Source organism: Colobus angolensis, unplaced genomic scaffold, assembly GCF_000951035.1.
Source record: "Colobus angolensis palliatus isolate OR3802 unplaced genomic scaffold, Cang.pa_1.0 Scaffold239, whole genome shotgun sequence".
Lineage (NCBI taxonomy): Eukaryota > Metazoa > Chordata > Mammalia > Primates > Cercopithecidae > Colobus > Colobus angolensis.
This window is the reverse complement of record NW_012115588.1, coordinates 501315-516657: the sequence shown is the minus strand read 5'-3', so window position 1 is coordinate 516657 and position 15343 is coordinate 501315. Positions and strand designations below refer to the sequence as shown.

Sequence of the window (15343 nt, the reverse complement as noted above, 5' to 3'; positions counted from 1 at the left end):
TTTTTTGTATTTTTAGTTGAGACAGGGTTTCACCATGTTGGCCAGGATGGTCTCGATCTCCTGACCTCATGATCTGCCCACCTCGGCCTCCCAAAGTGCTGGGATTACAGGCATGAGCCACCATGCCCGGCCCTGCCCGGATAATTTTTGTATTTTTTGTAGAGATAGGGTTTTGCCATGTTGCCCAGGCTGGTCTCGACCTTCTGGACTCAAGTGATACTCCCTCCTTGGCCTCCCAAAGTGCTGGGATTACAGGCATGAATCACTGCTCCCAGCCACTACAAGGGTTTAACACTGACTCCTAGTCACCAATAATTCCCTTCAACGTGGCAAGAGACCAACAAACCAAGATAGGTCCGTCCCAGCACTGGAGGACCTAACTACAGGATGCCCGATCATAAGTCTTTTGGAGAAAGATCTTGACCAAAAGGGGGAAATATGAAAGCTGTTAGAATCAAAAGAGAGTCGTTTGTGTTAAAAACTCTGACAAATTTAAAGCATGATTCTCCAATGGGAAAAAAACAAGAACAACTCTGACAAACAAAACCAAGGAAGGTCGTGAAAAGAGGGTTCTCATGCACAAATGACTGATAACAAGATCAGAAAAAATGCAAAAACCACAACCCTGCACAGAGACCATTGCAAATTTACACAGAAAAATATTTCTGTGAGGCCATCTGCCCTGCAACTGCCTGTCCAACCTCAGACTGGCACCACTCTTGCTATTCATCCTTGTAGCCAAGGATAACTATCTCAAAATAATTATGCAATCCTCATTTTTCCTTTCAAAACCTTACCAAATACGTACACAGGTTACTATGGCACACATATTCTCACTACAATGTCTATTCCCAAGTAAATATCATTTTTTCAGAGTCTCTCACTCTGTTATTTAGGTTGACAGTACCTACCACATTCTAGGCACTGTTCTAGAGGCAGGAATACAGCAATAAATAAGACAAGCAAAAATCTCTGCACTCATGGTACTTATGTCTCTAGTAGGGATAAAAAACAATCAATAAACTTGTAAAACAATCACAGAAGGATGAGAGGGTGTTGGTCAGGTGCAAGATTACATAAAGTGGTCAGGAGAGCTCTCACACTTAGATTACAACTCCCCAATGTTACCAATGTGAAATCAAGGCACAGAAAAATGAGGTGACTGCCCAAAGTCACACAGCTATTTCCAGGCCGAACCAAGAGTCTGTCTGGCCCTAAGTCCAGTGCTCTGTCTTCTGACTCTTTCTAAATGAGCACAGGCTACCTGAGATCAGAGTTGGCTACTGAACTACCAGGAGACCTGCCCCAGGGGAGAGATGCTCAGTTACAGACAGTGAGGGGCTGCAGAGGTCATCCGGAGAACCCCCTACCCCCAAGCAGACGAGTAAGTGAAACCTAGAGAAGGAATAGTCCAAGTTCACCCAGGACCCCCCACATTCCACCTCCTGCTCCAAACTCAAGGGAACCAGAACCAGGCTAGGGCAAAACTTTAGGAGACAAGGAGAATACTAGACAGCTGGCAATGACTGAAGCAGGGAAGTGGGAAAGAAAACCCAGAACAGCAGACTGCGGGACAGGTCCTGCTTTCTCTGTTACACTCACTTTTTCAGCCTCTCAATCCCGATCCTGCCCTGTGCGTCCCCCGGAGCTCCTCCTGGCTTAGCATGAGGCTCTGAACTCCTGCAAGGTATCTGGTAGTGGCGGGCCTTGAGTCGGCTACCGGGGTCGGGGGCCTGGGTGGTTGACTCCGAGCCTTCGGGACTCCCGGAGGAGGGAGCGAGCCTTTTCAAGGAACAGAGGCGTCCAGGTCCACGAAACTCCCTCTCCACCGCCTGCAGCCGGTTCGGGGCCCTCGGTTCTCTCATTATCCTCCCCAGGAACCTGCAGCCCCCCGCCCCTACCGCCACCTACCTGGTCAGGCGGTGCAGGAAGGGCAGGTGGCCGAGTCCTGTGCGAGTAGCTGGGCTCGAAGGTCCAACAGACTAACAGCAAAGGCACTGAAAGCAGGATCAACCGGGCTAGCAACCAAGAGCAGACCACCGAGCGCCGTCCCGCCCACTGAGCTACTCCCGGCCAATGAGCGCGAGCCGCGACGCCGGGCTCCGCTGGCCTCACTTCCGGCCCTGCCCCACCGCCCCGCCCCTCCCCGCCCGACTCAGGCGTGTGCCCAGCGCGCTGTCGGCCCCGGCCTCCTCCTGCCCCTCCTGCGGGCACCGGGTATGTGGCCCTGGATTTAGCTTGGGTTGAAGGAAGTTAAATCTGCAGGTGGGGTCTGTGCCCAATTTAAGGCATGAATCAGCAAACAGGGGCTCAGCTCCTGTCGGTCAGGTGACCTTTTGCACGCCCTCCCCGAAACTGTGTCGTCGTTTGTGGCCGAGTTTTTAGATTTTAGATCGCAAGGTGAGTTTAGTGGGCGGTGACTAGCACTTTTTTTCTTTTTCAAGGACCTCACAGACGCAGTGCAGGGTTCGGGAATCCCCTGCTTGCCCCTCCGGTACAACTAATAAACCAAGTGCGTCGGGGGCTTCCCCGTCCGTTCGTTAGGCCGAGTGCAGCCCCACTTTTACGCAGGATCAGGACAGCCAGACCCGAGGAGGCAGCGTGGCGTGGCCATCTCCGGGCCCGGGGCCCCTGCCGGGCGGAAAGGAGGCTGGAGACCCTGTCTGGGTCGAGCGCAGACCTCATTCCGGGAGCCGAGCTGGACATGCATTCCCAAGGTTTACCCACAAGGGTGCATAAACACCAGTTCTGATGATGGCTGTACGGGAAGGGACAGAGAGGACCTACTTTAGCCAGGGAAGTGCTGAGGCTGGGACAGTTTCGTTCTGATAGGTAAGTTGAGAATTTGACCTTCTTTGCCTGGAAAGTTTACCTCTATCCACCTCCACGTGAGGCGAGGGAGCAGGTCAAGTGCCTCTCGGAGCACTTGGATCGCAGCAGCCCCAACCCCTAGGCCTTTCTCTGCCCTGTCAGCCCCAGGATGACCTGACTGGTGTTCTCTGAGTACAGCTGAGGCACCCAGCTGACTCCCTGAATGCTGTTTCAAGAACAGATCCTGTCCTGTCCCTCCCTCCCTGAGGAGGCCATCAGTCTCCTTGCTGAAACAATCCCCTATCCAACTGGCTGAGAAACCAGCTCCTGGTAGACAAGGTAGTAAGGTGTTTTTGGAGAGCCCACGCAGGTATGTGAGTGTATCATTTTATTTCCTTATTCTAGTTCAACAATGGAGTATATGGCTCCATATGAATAGCTTCAACTGTCATCCATTTCCCCAACAATTATGCTCATGCTCCAGGTCTCATTCTCTCTCCATTTCTGGGCCTTCAAGTCCTGAGGATCAGTTTCTGATGTGGGACAGGGATACAACTACCCCTCCCAGGCAGCTGGCAGCAAATCATGAGAGGAAAACAGCAGAGAGGTAGGGCCAACTATGGGGGCATCACACTTCCAGAGCCCAAAACAGGCAAGAATGGTCAGGCAAGAACAGAGGTGCTCCTGAGAATAGTGGGATGGATTCTGAAATTGGGTCCTGAACACCTGGGCTAGGTAGTTGCTATTCAACAGGGAACTATTCCAAGGAAGGGTCAAGGAGGAGAGCCAGGGAGGCAGCCAGAGGGGTGCGGAGGAAGCAAACTACCCTCACACACACCTCTGGACTGCAGTGTATCTGGGTGCAACCACCCACCAGAGGGCCTGTGACCACTGCCACAGCCCCCCCAAAAAAGCTTTTTTTTTTTTTTTTTTTGAGACAGTCTCACTCTGTTACCCAGGTTGGAGTGTGCAGTGGCACAATCTCAGCTCTCTGCTCACTGCAACCTCCGCCTCCCGGGTTCAAGCGATTCTCCTGCCTCAGCCTCCCAAGCAGCTTGTATTAGAGGCATGTACCACCATGCCCAGCTAATTTTTGTGTTTTTAGTAGAGATGGGGTTTCACCATGTTGGCCAGGCTTGTCGCAGAACTCCTGACCTCAAGTGATCCACCCACCTTGGCCTCCCAAAGTGCTGGGATTACAGGTGTGAGCCACTGTGCCCAGCCCCCAAGCTTTCTTTTCTTTTTTTTGAGATGGAGTCTTGCTCTGTCACCCAGGCTAGAGTGCAGTGGTGTGATCTTGGCTCACTGCAGCCTCTGCCTCCTAGGTTCCAGTGATTCTCCTGCCTCAGCCTCCTGGGTAGCTGAGATTACAGGTGCATGCTACCACGCCCAGCTAATTTTTGTATTTTTTAGTAGAGATGGGGTTTCACCATATTGGCCAGGCTGGTCTCGAACTCCTGACCTCAGGTGATCCACCCACCTCGGCCTCCCAAAGTGCTAGGACTGCAGGCGTGAGCCACGCGTCTGGCCCCCTGAAGGTAATTTTATGCAGTGTTTTAAATAATTTTGTTCATGGGCCAGGCACGGTGGCTTATGCCTGTAATCCCAGCACTTGGGAGGCCAAAGCAGGCAGATCACCTAAGCTCAGGAGTTTGAGACAAGCCTGGGCAACATGGTGAAACCCTGTATCTACAAAAAAATTCAAAAATTAGCCAGGCATGAGAACTACTTGGAGCTACCTTCAAGTAGCTGAGACTGGTGTAGCTCACCTGCAGTCTCAGCTACTTGGAGGGTTAAGGCGGGAGGATCTCTTGGGCCCAGGAGGTGAAGGCTACAATGAGCTATGTTCATACCACTGCACTCCAGCCTGGGTGACAAAGCAAGATGCTGTCTTAAAAATAAATAAATAAATAAAAGAATATTAAAAATATAATAATTTTATTCATGAAACAAAATTTTTTGGTTTTTTTCTGGGACAGAGTCTTGTTTTGTCGCCCAGGGTGGAGTACAGTGGTGTGATCTCCGCTCACTGCCCTCCACATCCCCGACTCAAGCTATTCTTGTGCCTCAGCCTCCCGAGTAGCTGGAACTACAGGCACATGCCACCACACCCAGCTAATTTTGGTATTTTTCATAGAGATGAGGTTTCACCATGTTGGCCAGGCCGGTCTCAAACTCCTGGCCTCAAGTGATCTGTCTGCCTAGGCTTCCTAAAGTGCTGGGATTACAGGTATGAGCCACCGCACTTGGCCTATTCATGAAACAAAGTTTTGACTACATTTTGACTGCAACTCATCACATGAAGTCAGGTATGGAATTTTCCACCTGTAGCATCACATCAGCACTCAAAAAGTTTCAGATTTGGAGCACTTTGGATTTCTAATTTTTGTATTAGGGATGCTTAAACTGTACTACAACTACCTTAACACTCTTAGCTGATGTGAGGATTAAATATAATGCATGTAGCCAGGCATGGTGGCTCACGCCTGTAATCCCAGCACTTTGGGAGGCTGAGGCGGGTGGATCACCTAAGGTCAGGAGTTCGAGACCAGCCTGGCCAACGTGGTGAAACCCCATCTCTATTAAAAATAATGCATGTAGCCAGGCATGGTGGCTCACGCCTGTAATCCCAGCACTTTGGGAGGCTGAGGCGGGTGGATCACAAGGTCAGGAGTTCGAGACAAGCCTGTCCAATATGGCGAAACCCTGTCTCTACTAAAAATACAAAAAAAAAATAGCTGGGCCTGGTGGCAGACGCCTGTAGTCCCAGCTACCCGAGAGGCTGAGGCAGGAGAATCGCTTGAACCCGGGAGGCAGAGGTTGCAGTGAGCCAAGATTGTGGCCCTGCACTCCAGCCTGGGTGAGAGAATGAGACTCCATCTCAAAATAAAAAAATATATATTTATACATATATATATATATATATAATGCTTGTAATGTGCCTGGTCTCTGTAGGAACTTAATATTAACAGGACATGGCATTGCTGTTGTCAACACTGTTAATTATCCTCACTGACTCCTGCTTACTTTAGAAGACAAGACTGTAGTGCACCTATGTCCTGAAGCATGATGCCACAGCTTCTTATGGCCTGGGAAAGCTTGCCCAGGCCAAGGCTCCCAGATGCAAGAAAGGATACAGCATGTCCTGCAGGGGTGGCTGGCTTGAGGAGGTGCTAAGGGGAAGACCCTCCAAAGATGCCTGCAGGGTCTGGGCCATGCTGTGGTCAGCCAGGTGTCCCATGCTCTGGAGCTGCAGGAAGAGGGCAGGGAAGACAGGCCTCCTCAGTGCCCACTCCACTTAGGCCCTAACTACCTCCATCCTCTGTACTTCCAGCCTCCCATTCCTTGGCTGCTGTGGTCAGAGCTCCCACCCTCCAAGAGAAGATGGTCTTGAGGGTCTAGCTTTACAGTGGCTGCATGGCCTCCCCTTCCCACCCACCTGCTGGAAGAAGCCATGCAGGGCCTGGAGTGTGGTGTTCGAGAGGGTAGACAGGTCAGCCAAAGCCACACCTTGCAGAACATCACCCACTTCTTCATGAGAGAGGACACTGCTACTCCGGTACCGCATAAACTGGCCCAGGAAGAGAAGCCCCAAACACCCACTGATTTGGCATCTCCTTCATCATAGACATCTGCTGTGCCCCAACTTTAGGGGGCACTGTCCTGAGGCCCACAGAACCTGCCTGCCTTCAATGACCTCATAGTTAGTGGGCAGAGGTAGGGCTGTGTCATGGGGAAGTGGGGTAAGTAAGGCAAACTGTGAGATCCTGAGAGAGTTGGCCCTCCTGACCCCTTTGGCCTTGGCTCCCTCCTCCCCAACCTTGCACTGAACACTCAGGGCCAAAATGAACTACGTGTGGCTCCCCTCTCATACCACCATGTGTTCTTGTACCTGTTGTTCTTACTTCACTACCTGGAATACCTTTCCTCCTCTTCCTATTAATCTCTCAAGCCACAGCTAAAATGTTTCCTTCACTGCTGAGAAGCAATTACTCTTTCCTCTTTGTTCCTACACCAACCACTGATATACTTGTTGATCCACTTCGCTGTCATGCTTAGGCTCACTGCTTTGTTATTTATTCAAGGGGCACTTACTGTGTGCCTCGCAGTTAGCATCTCCTCTACTCTACCACTTGCAGTGTCATATTTACATTACTAGTTTACTTGTCTATCCTCCTCTTTAGACTGAAAGACCCTAAAGGCAGAGTATCTGGTTGATTGACGTCCTTAGTATCTAGCAGACCTGGCATGTGGTAGACAGGCCCTGGTCAACATGTCATGAGAGAAATAGGGGAAAGGGTGTCGGGGTTCCCTGGAGTGAGGAGATATGGGCATTCAGGGGAATTCTTTCAGCAGGCCTCTTGTAGGGTGAAGGTCCGCCCAGCCCTTCCACCTTCTTTGAGGATTAGGGTTTCCTAAAGTAAGGAGACCCTGGCCTCTTTAGCACCACCCAGCTCATGACACTCCTCAGACCACAAGATATCCTTTCTGCACTTACCAGGGTCATGAGCCTCAAAGTCTCAGGTCTGAGGAAGGAATTCTCTCCAGCATCCAACAGTGTAAACAGCAAAAACCGATTCCATGGCTGGGAGGCCACGTGAAGAGCTTCAAGAAACACTGGGTTGTTAATGCTTCCAAGGCCTTGCCTTGGGACACTGCTCAAGAGGACTTTCTCCTATTGGCTTAAAAAGGGGCTACCCAGTTAGAGGCAGGGCACTGGACAAGCTGACCCAAGGAGGGTTCTTTCTTCGCTGGGCTTCTAATCCACCTATGTTGGCTAGCTCAGTGAAACTATATACACCATGATTGTGGAAGGCAGGTAGTAAGAAGGGCTCTGCCACTTAAGAGCATTGTGACCTTGGTTGGGCACATCATTTGACCTCTCTGAACCTTATTGATCTCATCTGTATAATAGGCATGACTGCCCTTGCAGTGCTTCTAAAAGAATTAAACAAAACAGGCCAGGTGCAGTGGCTCACGCCTGTAATCCCAGCACTTTGGGAGGCTGAGGCGGGTGGAACACTGGGTCAGGAGATCAACACCATCCTGGCTAACACAGTGAAACCCTGTCTCTACTAAACATACAAAACAAAAATTAGCCGAGCGTGGTGGCGGGCACCTGTAGTCCCAGCTCATGGGGAGGCTGAGGCAGGAAAATGGCATGAACACAGGAGGCGGAGCTTGCAGTGAGCCGAGATCACGCCACTGGACTCCAGCCTGGGCTACAGAGCGACACTCCATCTCAAAAAAAAAAAAGAATTAAACAAAACAAGTGTGAGTCACACAGGGGGATGGGAGGCTGCAGCAGAAGGATGGAAGAAGGGTATGGCTCCCTCTAATCTCTCTCATGGAAACATCAGAGAATGTGGAGAGTTTCTACCTATGTCTGGGCTCCGGGCATCCAGGTAGTCAAGCAAGGCTTCCAGGCAGCCAACACAGGCCTGGGACAATAGAGGGTCCTTCTGCAGAAAAAAAAATAAAAAAATAAAAAAAATTCAGGTCATGTTTTGCTACCAATGGCTTTTGGTGCCAACCAAGAAAAAACATTTGGTTTTCAGAGTTATTTGAATTTCAGAATTTCAGATTTGGGATTATAGCCCTGTAGATAATAAAAAAATGTTTGTTGGCTTCATCTCTCACCCTCATAACAGAGCACAGTGCTTATATTGTGTGATTTACCTACACTCAAGACAGTGCTTTGGGGTAGGCACAGTGGCTCATGCCTGTAATCCCAGCACTTTGGGAGCCTGAGGTGCCCGGATCACCTGAGGTTGGGAGTTTGAGACCAGCCTGGTCAACATGGCAAAATCCTATCTCTACTAAAAATACAAAAATTAGCCAGGTGTGGTGGTGCACACCTGTAGTCCCAGCTACTGAGGAGGCTGAGGCAGGAGAATTGCTTGAATCCGGGAGGCGGAGGCTGCAGTGAGCTGAGATTGCACCACTTGCACTCCAGCCTAAGCAACAGAGCGAAACTCCATCATGGTGGCTGACGCCTGTAATCCCAGCACTTTGGGAGGCTGAGGTGGGTGGATCACGAGGTCAGGAGTTCAAGACCAGCCTGGCCAAGATGGTGAAACCCCGTATCTACTAAAAATACAATAAAATAGCCAGGTGTGGTGGTGGGGGCCTGTAATCCCAGCTACTCGGGAGGCTGAGGCAGAGAATTGCTTGAACCCGGGAGCAGAATGAGCCACAATCACGTGACTGCACTCCAGCCTAGGTGACAGAGCGAGACTCCATCTTAAAAAAAAAAAAAAGAGTGCTTTGTTTCAGAAAAGAAGATGGACCCTAGGCCACGCTAAAAGATTCATAGATTACAGACCCTGGAAGAGCCTCACAGTTTACTTAAGCCAGTGGGTTTCAACCTGTTTTTTTTTTAAAGCAACAGGACCTTTCATCAAAATTGTATGCTTTAGTAAGCACATGAAAATATTTATCATTAGTCATTAGGGAAATGCAAATTAAAACTACTAAGAGGTACCCCTGTACATCTACCAATAGCTAAAGTTAAAAGACTGACAACACCAAGTGTTGAGGAGAATGTGGAGCAGCTGGCACTCATACATTGCTGGCGGGAAGGTAAAATGGTGCAGCCTGGCCGGGCGCGGTGGCTCAAGCCTATAATCCCAGCACTTTGGGAGGCCGAGACGGGCGGATCACGAGGTCAGGAGATCAAGACCATCCTGGCTAACACGGTGAAACCCCGTCTCTACTAAAAATACAAAAAAACTAGCTGGGCGAGGTGGCGGGCGCCTGTAGTCCCAGCTACTCCGGAGGCTGAGGCAGGAGAATGGCGTAAACCCGGGAGGCGGAGCTTGCAGTGAGCTGAGATCCGGCCACTGCACTCCAGTCCGGGCGACAGAGCGAGACTCCGCCTCAAAAAAAAAAAAAAAAAAAAGGTGCAGCCACTTTGGGAAACAATTTGATGGCTTCTTATAAAGTTAAACATACACTTATCATCCCCATAACCACCCTTATCACTCCAGTGCCCTAATAGCCCTTCTTCAGAGCCCTCTGCTGCCACTGACCTGCCCCTTCACCCCATGTGACCCAGCATGGCGGACCCTGGACACTCTCTCTATTCTTATTTCAACTAACACTTTCCTCCACCGTGATCCATTCCTGGGGGAGAAGAGGCTGTTCTCATGTCAAAACACCCCTTTTATTTTGCAGATGGAGAACATGAAGATTAGTAAGAAGTGACTTGCTAAACATCTTCAGAGTCAGAGGCTGGGCAGGGGCTTGGGCACAGATCCCTGTGACTCTAGATACTGTATCTTCCACTGCACTGCACTGGGCCTCCCAACTGCTGAAGATTCTGCAGAGCTGATCAGTAGTGTTGGTGCCACCAGGCTGCTTTGGCTCAGAGGTGTCAAGGAGGACCAGCTCCCAGAGCTCTAGCTTAGGCTTCATTGTCATTTTTCGCCCTTGACACCAGTTTTTAAAAGTACAATTTTATTGAGATATAATTCACAAACCATGATACTCATCCTTTAAAGGATATAATTCAGTATTTTTTTATTATTATTATATCCACAGAGTTGCACGGCAATATAATTCCAGAATATTTTCATCACCCCTAAAAAGAAACCCCATACTCAGCAGTCACTCTTCGTTCCCCTATTCCTCCACTCAGCCCTAGGCAACTACTAATCTACTTTCTGTCTCCATGGATTTGCCTTTTCCAGACATTTCTCATAAGCAGAATCATAATATGTGCTCTTTTGTATCTGACTTCTTTCACTTAATGTTCTCAAGGTTCATCCATGTTGTAGCATGTGCCAGTGCTTCATGCCTTTGTATGGTCAAATAGTATTTCATTGTATGGATATACAATTTGTCCGTTCATCAGTTGATGGACATTGGGGTTGTTTCCACTTTTTCATTATTATGAATAGTGCTGCTATGAACATTCAGATACAAGGTTTTGTGTGGACATTCTCCACCTTCCTGTCAACACTTGCTATTATCTGTGTTCTTATTTTAGCCACCCTCATGGGTATGAGGGTGGCCTAGCTGTCATCTGCATGTATAGCCTCTTGTTCTTACCTCCAGGCACTCTCCTTGCCCCCATCTTCCCCACTGTGGCTAAGAGGGAACTTCCTTTTTTACTTTTGAGACAGGTCTCACTCTGTCACCCAGGCTGGAGCTCAGTGGCATGATCACAGCTCACTTCGGCCTCAACCTCCTGGCCTTAGGTGATCCTCCCATAGCCTCCTGAGTAGATGGGACTACAGGCATGTGCCACCATGCCCAGCTAATTTTATTTATTTATTTATTTATTTATTTATTTATTTTTTTGAGACGGGAGTCTTGCTCTGTCGCGCAGGCTGGAGTGCAGTGGCCGGATCTCAGCTCACTGCAAGCTCCGCCTCCCGGGTTTACGCCATTCTCCTGTCTCAGCCTCCGGAGTAGCTGGGACTACAGGCGCCCGCCACCTCGCCTGGCTAGTTTTTTGTATTTTTTAGTAGAGACGGGGTTTCACCGTGTTAGCCAGGATGGTCTCGATCTCCTGACCTCGTGATCCGCCCGTCTCGGCCTCCCAAAGTGCTGGGATTACAGGCTTGAGAATTTTTTGTATTTTTTATAGGGATAGGGTTGTGCCGTGTTGCCCAGGCTGGTCTGGAACTCCTAGACTCAAGCAATCTACCCACCTTGGCCTCCCTGAGTGCTAGGATTACAAGCATGAGCCACAGTACCCAGCCTGAGAGAGAACTTTCAAACACACAGTCTGACAGACGTCCTTCCACAGTTCGCACAGTGATTTTTAGCCTAGCGTGTGAGGCACGGCTCAGTTTGGCTCTTCCCAGCTTTTTCTCTCATTTTCTACCTCATCACACCCCACACCCCAGCATGCACTTTCAGACTATGTGATTTTGTACATGCTGTTGTCCTGCTGGAATGCCCTTCCCTCTATACCTCTGCCTAGACACCTTTCAAGGCTGAGTTCAGATGTCACCTTCTCTGTGAAGCCTCCCCCGACTTCCCATACAGGGGACATTTTTGCCTAAAAGAAGTTTTCAGACTGGGCGTGGTGGCTCGCCTGTAATCCCAGCACTTTCAGAGGCTAAGTTGGGCAGATCACAAGGTCAGGAGTTTGAGATCAACCTGGCCAATATGGTGAAACCCTGTCTCTACTAAAAATACAAAAATGAGCCAGGTGTGGTGGTGGGTGCCTGTAGTCCCAGCTGCTCAGGAGGCTGAGGCAGGAGAATCACTTGAACCTGGGAGGCAGAGGCTGCAGTGAGCCGAGATCGTGCCATTGCACTCTAGCCTGGGTGACAGAGTAAGACTCTGTCTCAGAAAAAAAAGAAAAAAGAATTTCTCAGTTTTGTGGAAGAAGACAATGTAAACCAGGGATCATATAATAAAATATGATTAATGTGATACTCAATACACAGCTGAATGAACCATTCTGGGGGCTAAAGGGAGAGGGATTTCCTCTATTGCTGGATTACTGGAATAAATATTTGCTGAATGTATGAATCACTGAACAAATGAATGAACAAATGAATAAAAAGCTAGTTTTAAGACCGGGCACAGTGGTTCACACCTGTAATCCCAGAACTTTGGGATGCCGAGGCAGGCGGATCACTTGAGGCCAGGAGTTTTGAGACCACCTTGGCCAACATGGCGAAACCCTGTCTCTACTAAAAATACAAAAAATTAGCTGGGTGTGGTGACAGGCACCTATAATCCCAGGTACTCGGGAGGCTAAGGCATGAGAATCTCTTGAAACTGGGAGGCAGAGGTTGCAGTGAGCCCAGTGAGCCGAGATCACACCACTGCACTCCAGCCTGGGCAACAGAACGAGAGTCTGTCTCAAAAAAAAAAAAAAAAAAAAAAAAAGCTAGCTTTAAACAACAAACTGGTTGAAGGGAATGAAGGAGGCTTAGCTATAGCCATGAGGTCCTGGGCAGCGACAGAGGGGGCACTGTGGCTGAACACAGAAGGCCAGGAAATTTCTCGAGAGTGTGGCAGCGAGAGAAGAGAGGAAAAGGCTAGTTGGTCTTGTTCACTAGGCAATTATAGGGCAGTGACTGTGAGGCTAAGACAGGTTCCTCAGCAATACCCTCCTATAAGCAGGGTAGGCCCCAGCAGCTTCTACAGGGGGAGTCATGAGCTTCTCAGGTTGGGTTCTCCTTCCCAGGGACTGTTGAGGACAGACGGTCAAAAACTACCAGAGAGACAAATACAGGATTCCACTTACATGAGGTCCCTAGAGTAGTCAAATTCATAAAGACAGCAAGTAAAATGCCAGGGGCTGGGGGAGGAGACTGGGGAATTGTTTAATGGGTACAGAGTTTCAGTTTGGGAAGATTAAAACATCTAGAGATGGATGATGGTGAAAGTTGCACAACAGTGTGAATGCACTTAATGCCACTGACCTGTATACTTAAAATGATTAAAATATTACATTTTATGTTATATATAGTTTACTACAATTAAAACAAGGCCAGGTGCAGTGACTCACACCTGTAATCCTAGCACTTTGGGAGGTCAAGGCCAGAGGATTGCTTGAGCCCAGGAGGTCAAGACCACCCTGGGCAACATAGTGAGATATCATCTCTACAAAAGTATTTTATTTTATTTTTTATTTATTTATTTTTTTGAGATTGAGTCTTGCTCTGTCACCCAGGCTGGAGTGCACTGGCATGATCTTGGCTCACTGCAACCTCCACCTCCCGGGTTCAAGTGATGCTCAAAGTAGATGTTCATTGGGCATTTCGGATTTTGGACTATTAGGAATGCTCAACTGCTAATGGGTCATTTTGGCATTAGATGTAGTTATTTGTGTTTCCTATGATCTGTGAGTGCCTAAATGGCTGGGTTCATGTCATGTCATGTTAATTTCTGTGTTTTTATCCATTCAACAAACATTCTCAAATGCCAATTTTGTGCCAAGCTCTGTGCTGGGTATTAGGAAATCATTCCCTCCCACCTCCTGTTCTGAATGTTAAACAGGAACGTCAGCCCTTTTAGAAACATTAGGGAGAAAGCATTTCCCTAACTGGCCCTCCTCACCCAAGGAAGGTTTTATCTAACAGGCAAGACACTAGCTTAAGATCTACCGTGCCATCAGGGCAGGATTAAGGTATTAAAGGTTATGCTCCCATGAATTTAAACTCTTAAGATCCTGGCCAGCTGGCTAAGTGTCCATAATGTAAGTGCAGTTTTTCCCACCTGTGGACCCTGGTCTGGCAAGAAGGAGGGTGGTTTAAAAAGCTCATTTTGGACAGATATGATTAAGCAAGTATAATAAAATGTTATTAGCAGAATCTAGGTGATGGGTGTATGAGTGTTCACTGTAAAATTCTCTCATTGCTGTATGTTTGAAAAACTGCAGAAAAAAAAAAAAAGCCCATTCTGTTCGAGTCCCAGCCAATATTCTACTATGATGTTTACCAGCAATAAAGCTGATGTTTTGGTTCTCATCTGATTCCTGACTTCTAAATTAGCTTTAAACCCACAAGGGGGGGAAGGACACACAAAGATTAACCAGACTCAGACTCTGCCCTTGAGTATATCACAGCCTGGGGGGGGAGTGGAGGAGTGATATGAAAATGGAAACTTGAAACAGAGAGCTAAGTGCTATAATAGGATAGATGTTTGATTCCTAAAGAGCACAGAGCCTTGTGCATGGATGTGCCACAGGACAAGATCAGCAACCACTGACTTAGCATAGGGCCTACTCCTGGGACATCTTCCTAGAGCCACCAGTACCCTTCACAGGCCATGACATTGGGTCAGGGCTCGGGATATGACTACATAAACACTAATCTACAAGTGTCCCGTAAGTCATAAAACACAAACCCCTTGGAGGTGGACATGCTTTTGCTTGCCCTGGATCCCCTCCTTCTGGCAGCAGTTTTCCCGTGGGGGGCCATGCCTCTCTTAGGTTCAGTCCACCTGGGCTATGGAGAGCTGACCACATGCCCTGGCCTCCAGGAGAGGGCACTGACCCAAGCCAGGCCAATCAGGGCATCCCATGCCCCTACCATGGTGACTGGCATATTACCCAAGCCAGCCTAATGAGACTCAATTCTGGGAACTATGAGGAAAGAGAAATCTTTTTTCCCTGGAGGATATAAGCTAGGAGTTACTGCTGGTCATCCTACTATCTCATAAAAATAAAGCTGACAGTGAGGAATGCAAAGCCAGTAGATGGAAAGAGTCTGATGACCTTGTCTGAGCTTCTGGGATCCAGCTGTGCCTGAAGCCAATATTGATCCCAGGACCTCTCAGTTATAAGTCAAATTGAGTTTTGTTTCTTTCACTGTAGCTTTAAAAGTCTCACCCAGGCAGGGCGTGGTGGCTTATGCCTATAATCCTAGCAACTTTGGAGGCCGAGTTAAGAGGATCACTTGAGGCCAGGAGTTCGAGACCAGTCTGGCAATATAGCAAGACCCCATCTGTGTTTAAAAAATAAAAATAGGCCGGGCGCGGTGGCTCAAGCCTGTAATCCCAGCACTTTGGGAGGCCGAGACGGGCGGATCACAAGGTCAGGAGATCGAGACCATCCTGGCTA

The 15343-nt window shown here is 48.7% G+C and overlaps 2 protein-coding genes across 4 annotated transcripts in view; both read right to left on the bottom strand.

Moving 5' to 3' along the window:
* Positions 1 to 2057, bottom strand: part of CCDC134 (coiled-coil domain containing 134) — a 27268-nt gene extending 25211 nt beyond the window's left edge. For 2 of the 3 annotated variants that reach the window (XM_011945097.1, XM_011945100.1), the window contains exon 1: positions 1912 to 2057. The gene's annotated coding sequence lies outside the window, so the exon portion shown is untranslated. Of the gene's footprint in view, positions 1 to 1602; positions 1681 to 1911 lie in introns of all 3 variants that reach the window. The other variant, XM_011945098.1, reaches the window with a different exon arrangement.
* Positions 2058 to 3184: 1127 nt separating this feature from the next.
* The window catches only part of MEI1 (meiosis inhibitor 1), an 89732-nt gene continuing 77573 nt past the window's right edge, over positions 3185 to 15343 (bottom strand). Inside the window, exons 25-29 of the mRNA XM_011945146.1 lie at positions 8192 to 8273; positions 7310 to 7416; positions 6251 to 6382; positions 5949 to 6061; positions 3185 to 3383 (exon numbers count right to left, since the gene is read on the bottom strand). Of these exons, the coding sequence (XP_011800536.1) occupies positions 3338 to 3383; positions 5949 to 6061; positions 6251 to 6382; positions 7310 to 7416; positions 8192 to 8273 (480 nt within the window). The 3' untranslated portion in view covers positions 3185 to 3337. The remainder of the gene's footprint in view (positions 3384 to 5948; positions 6062 to 6250; positions 6383 to 7309; positions 7417 to 8191; positions 8274 to 15343) is intronic.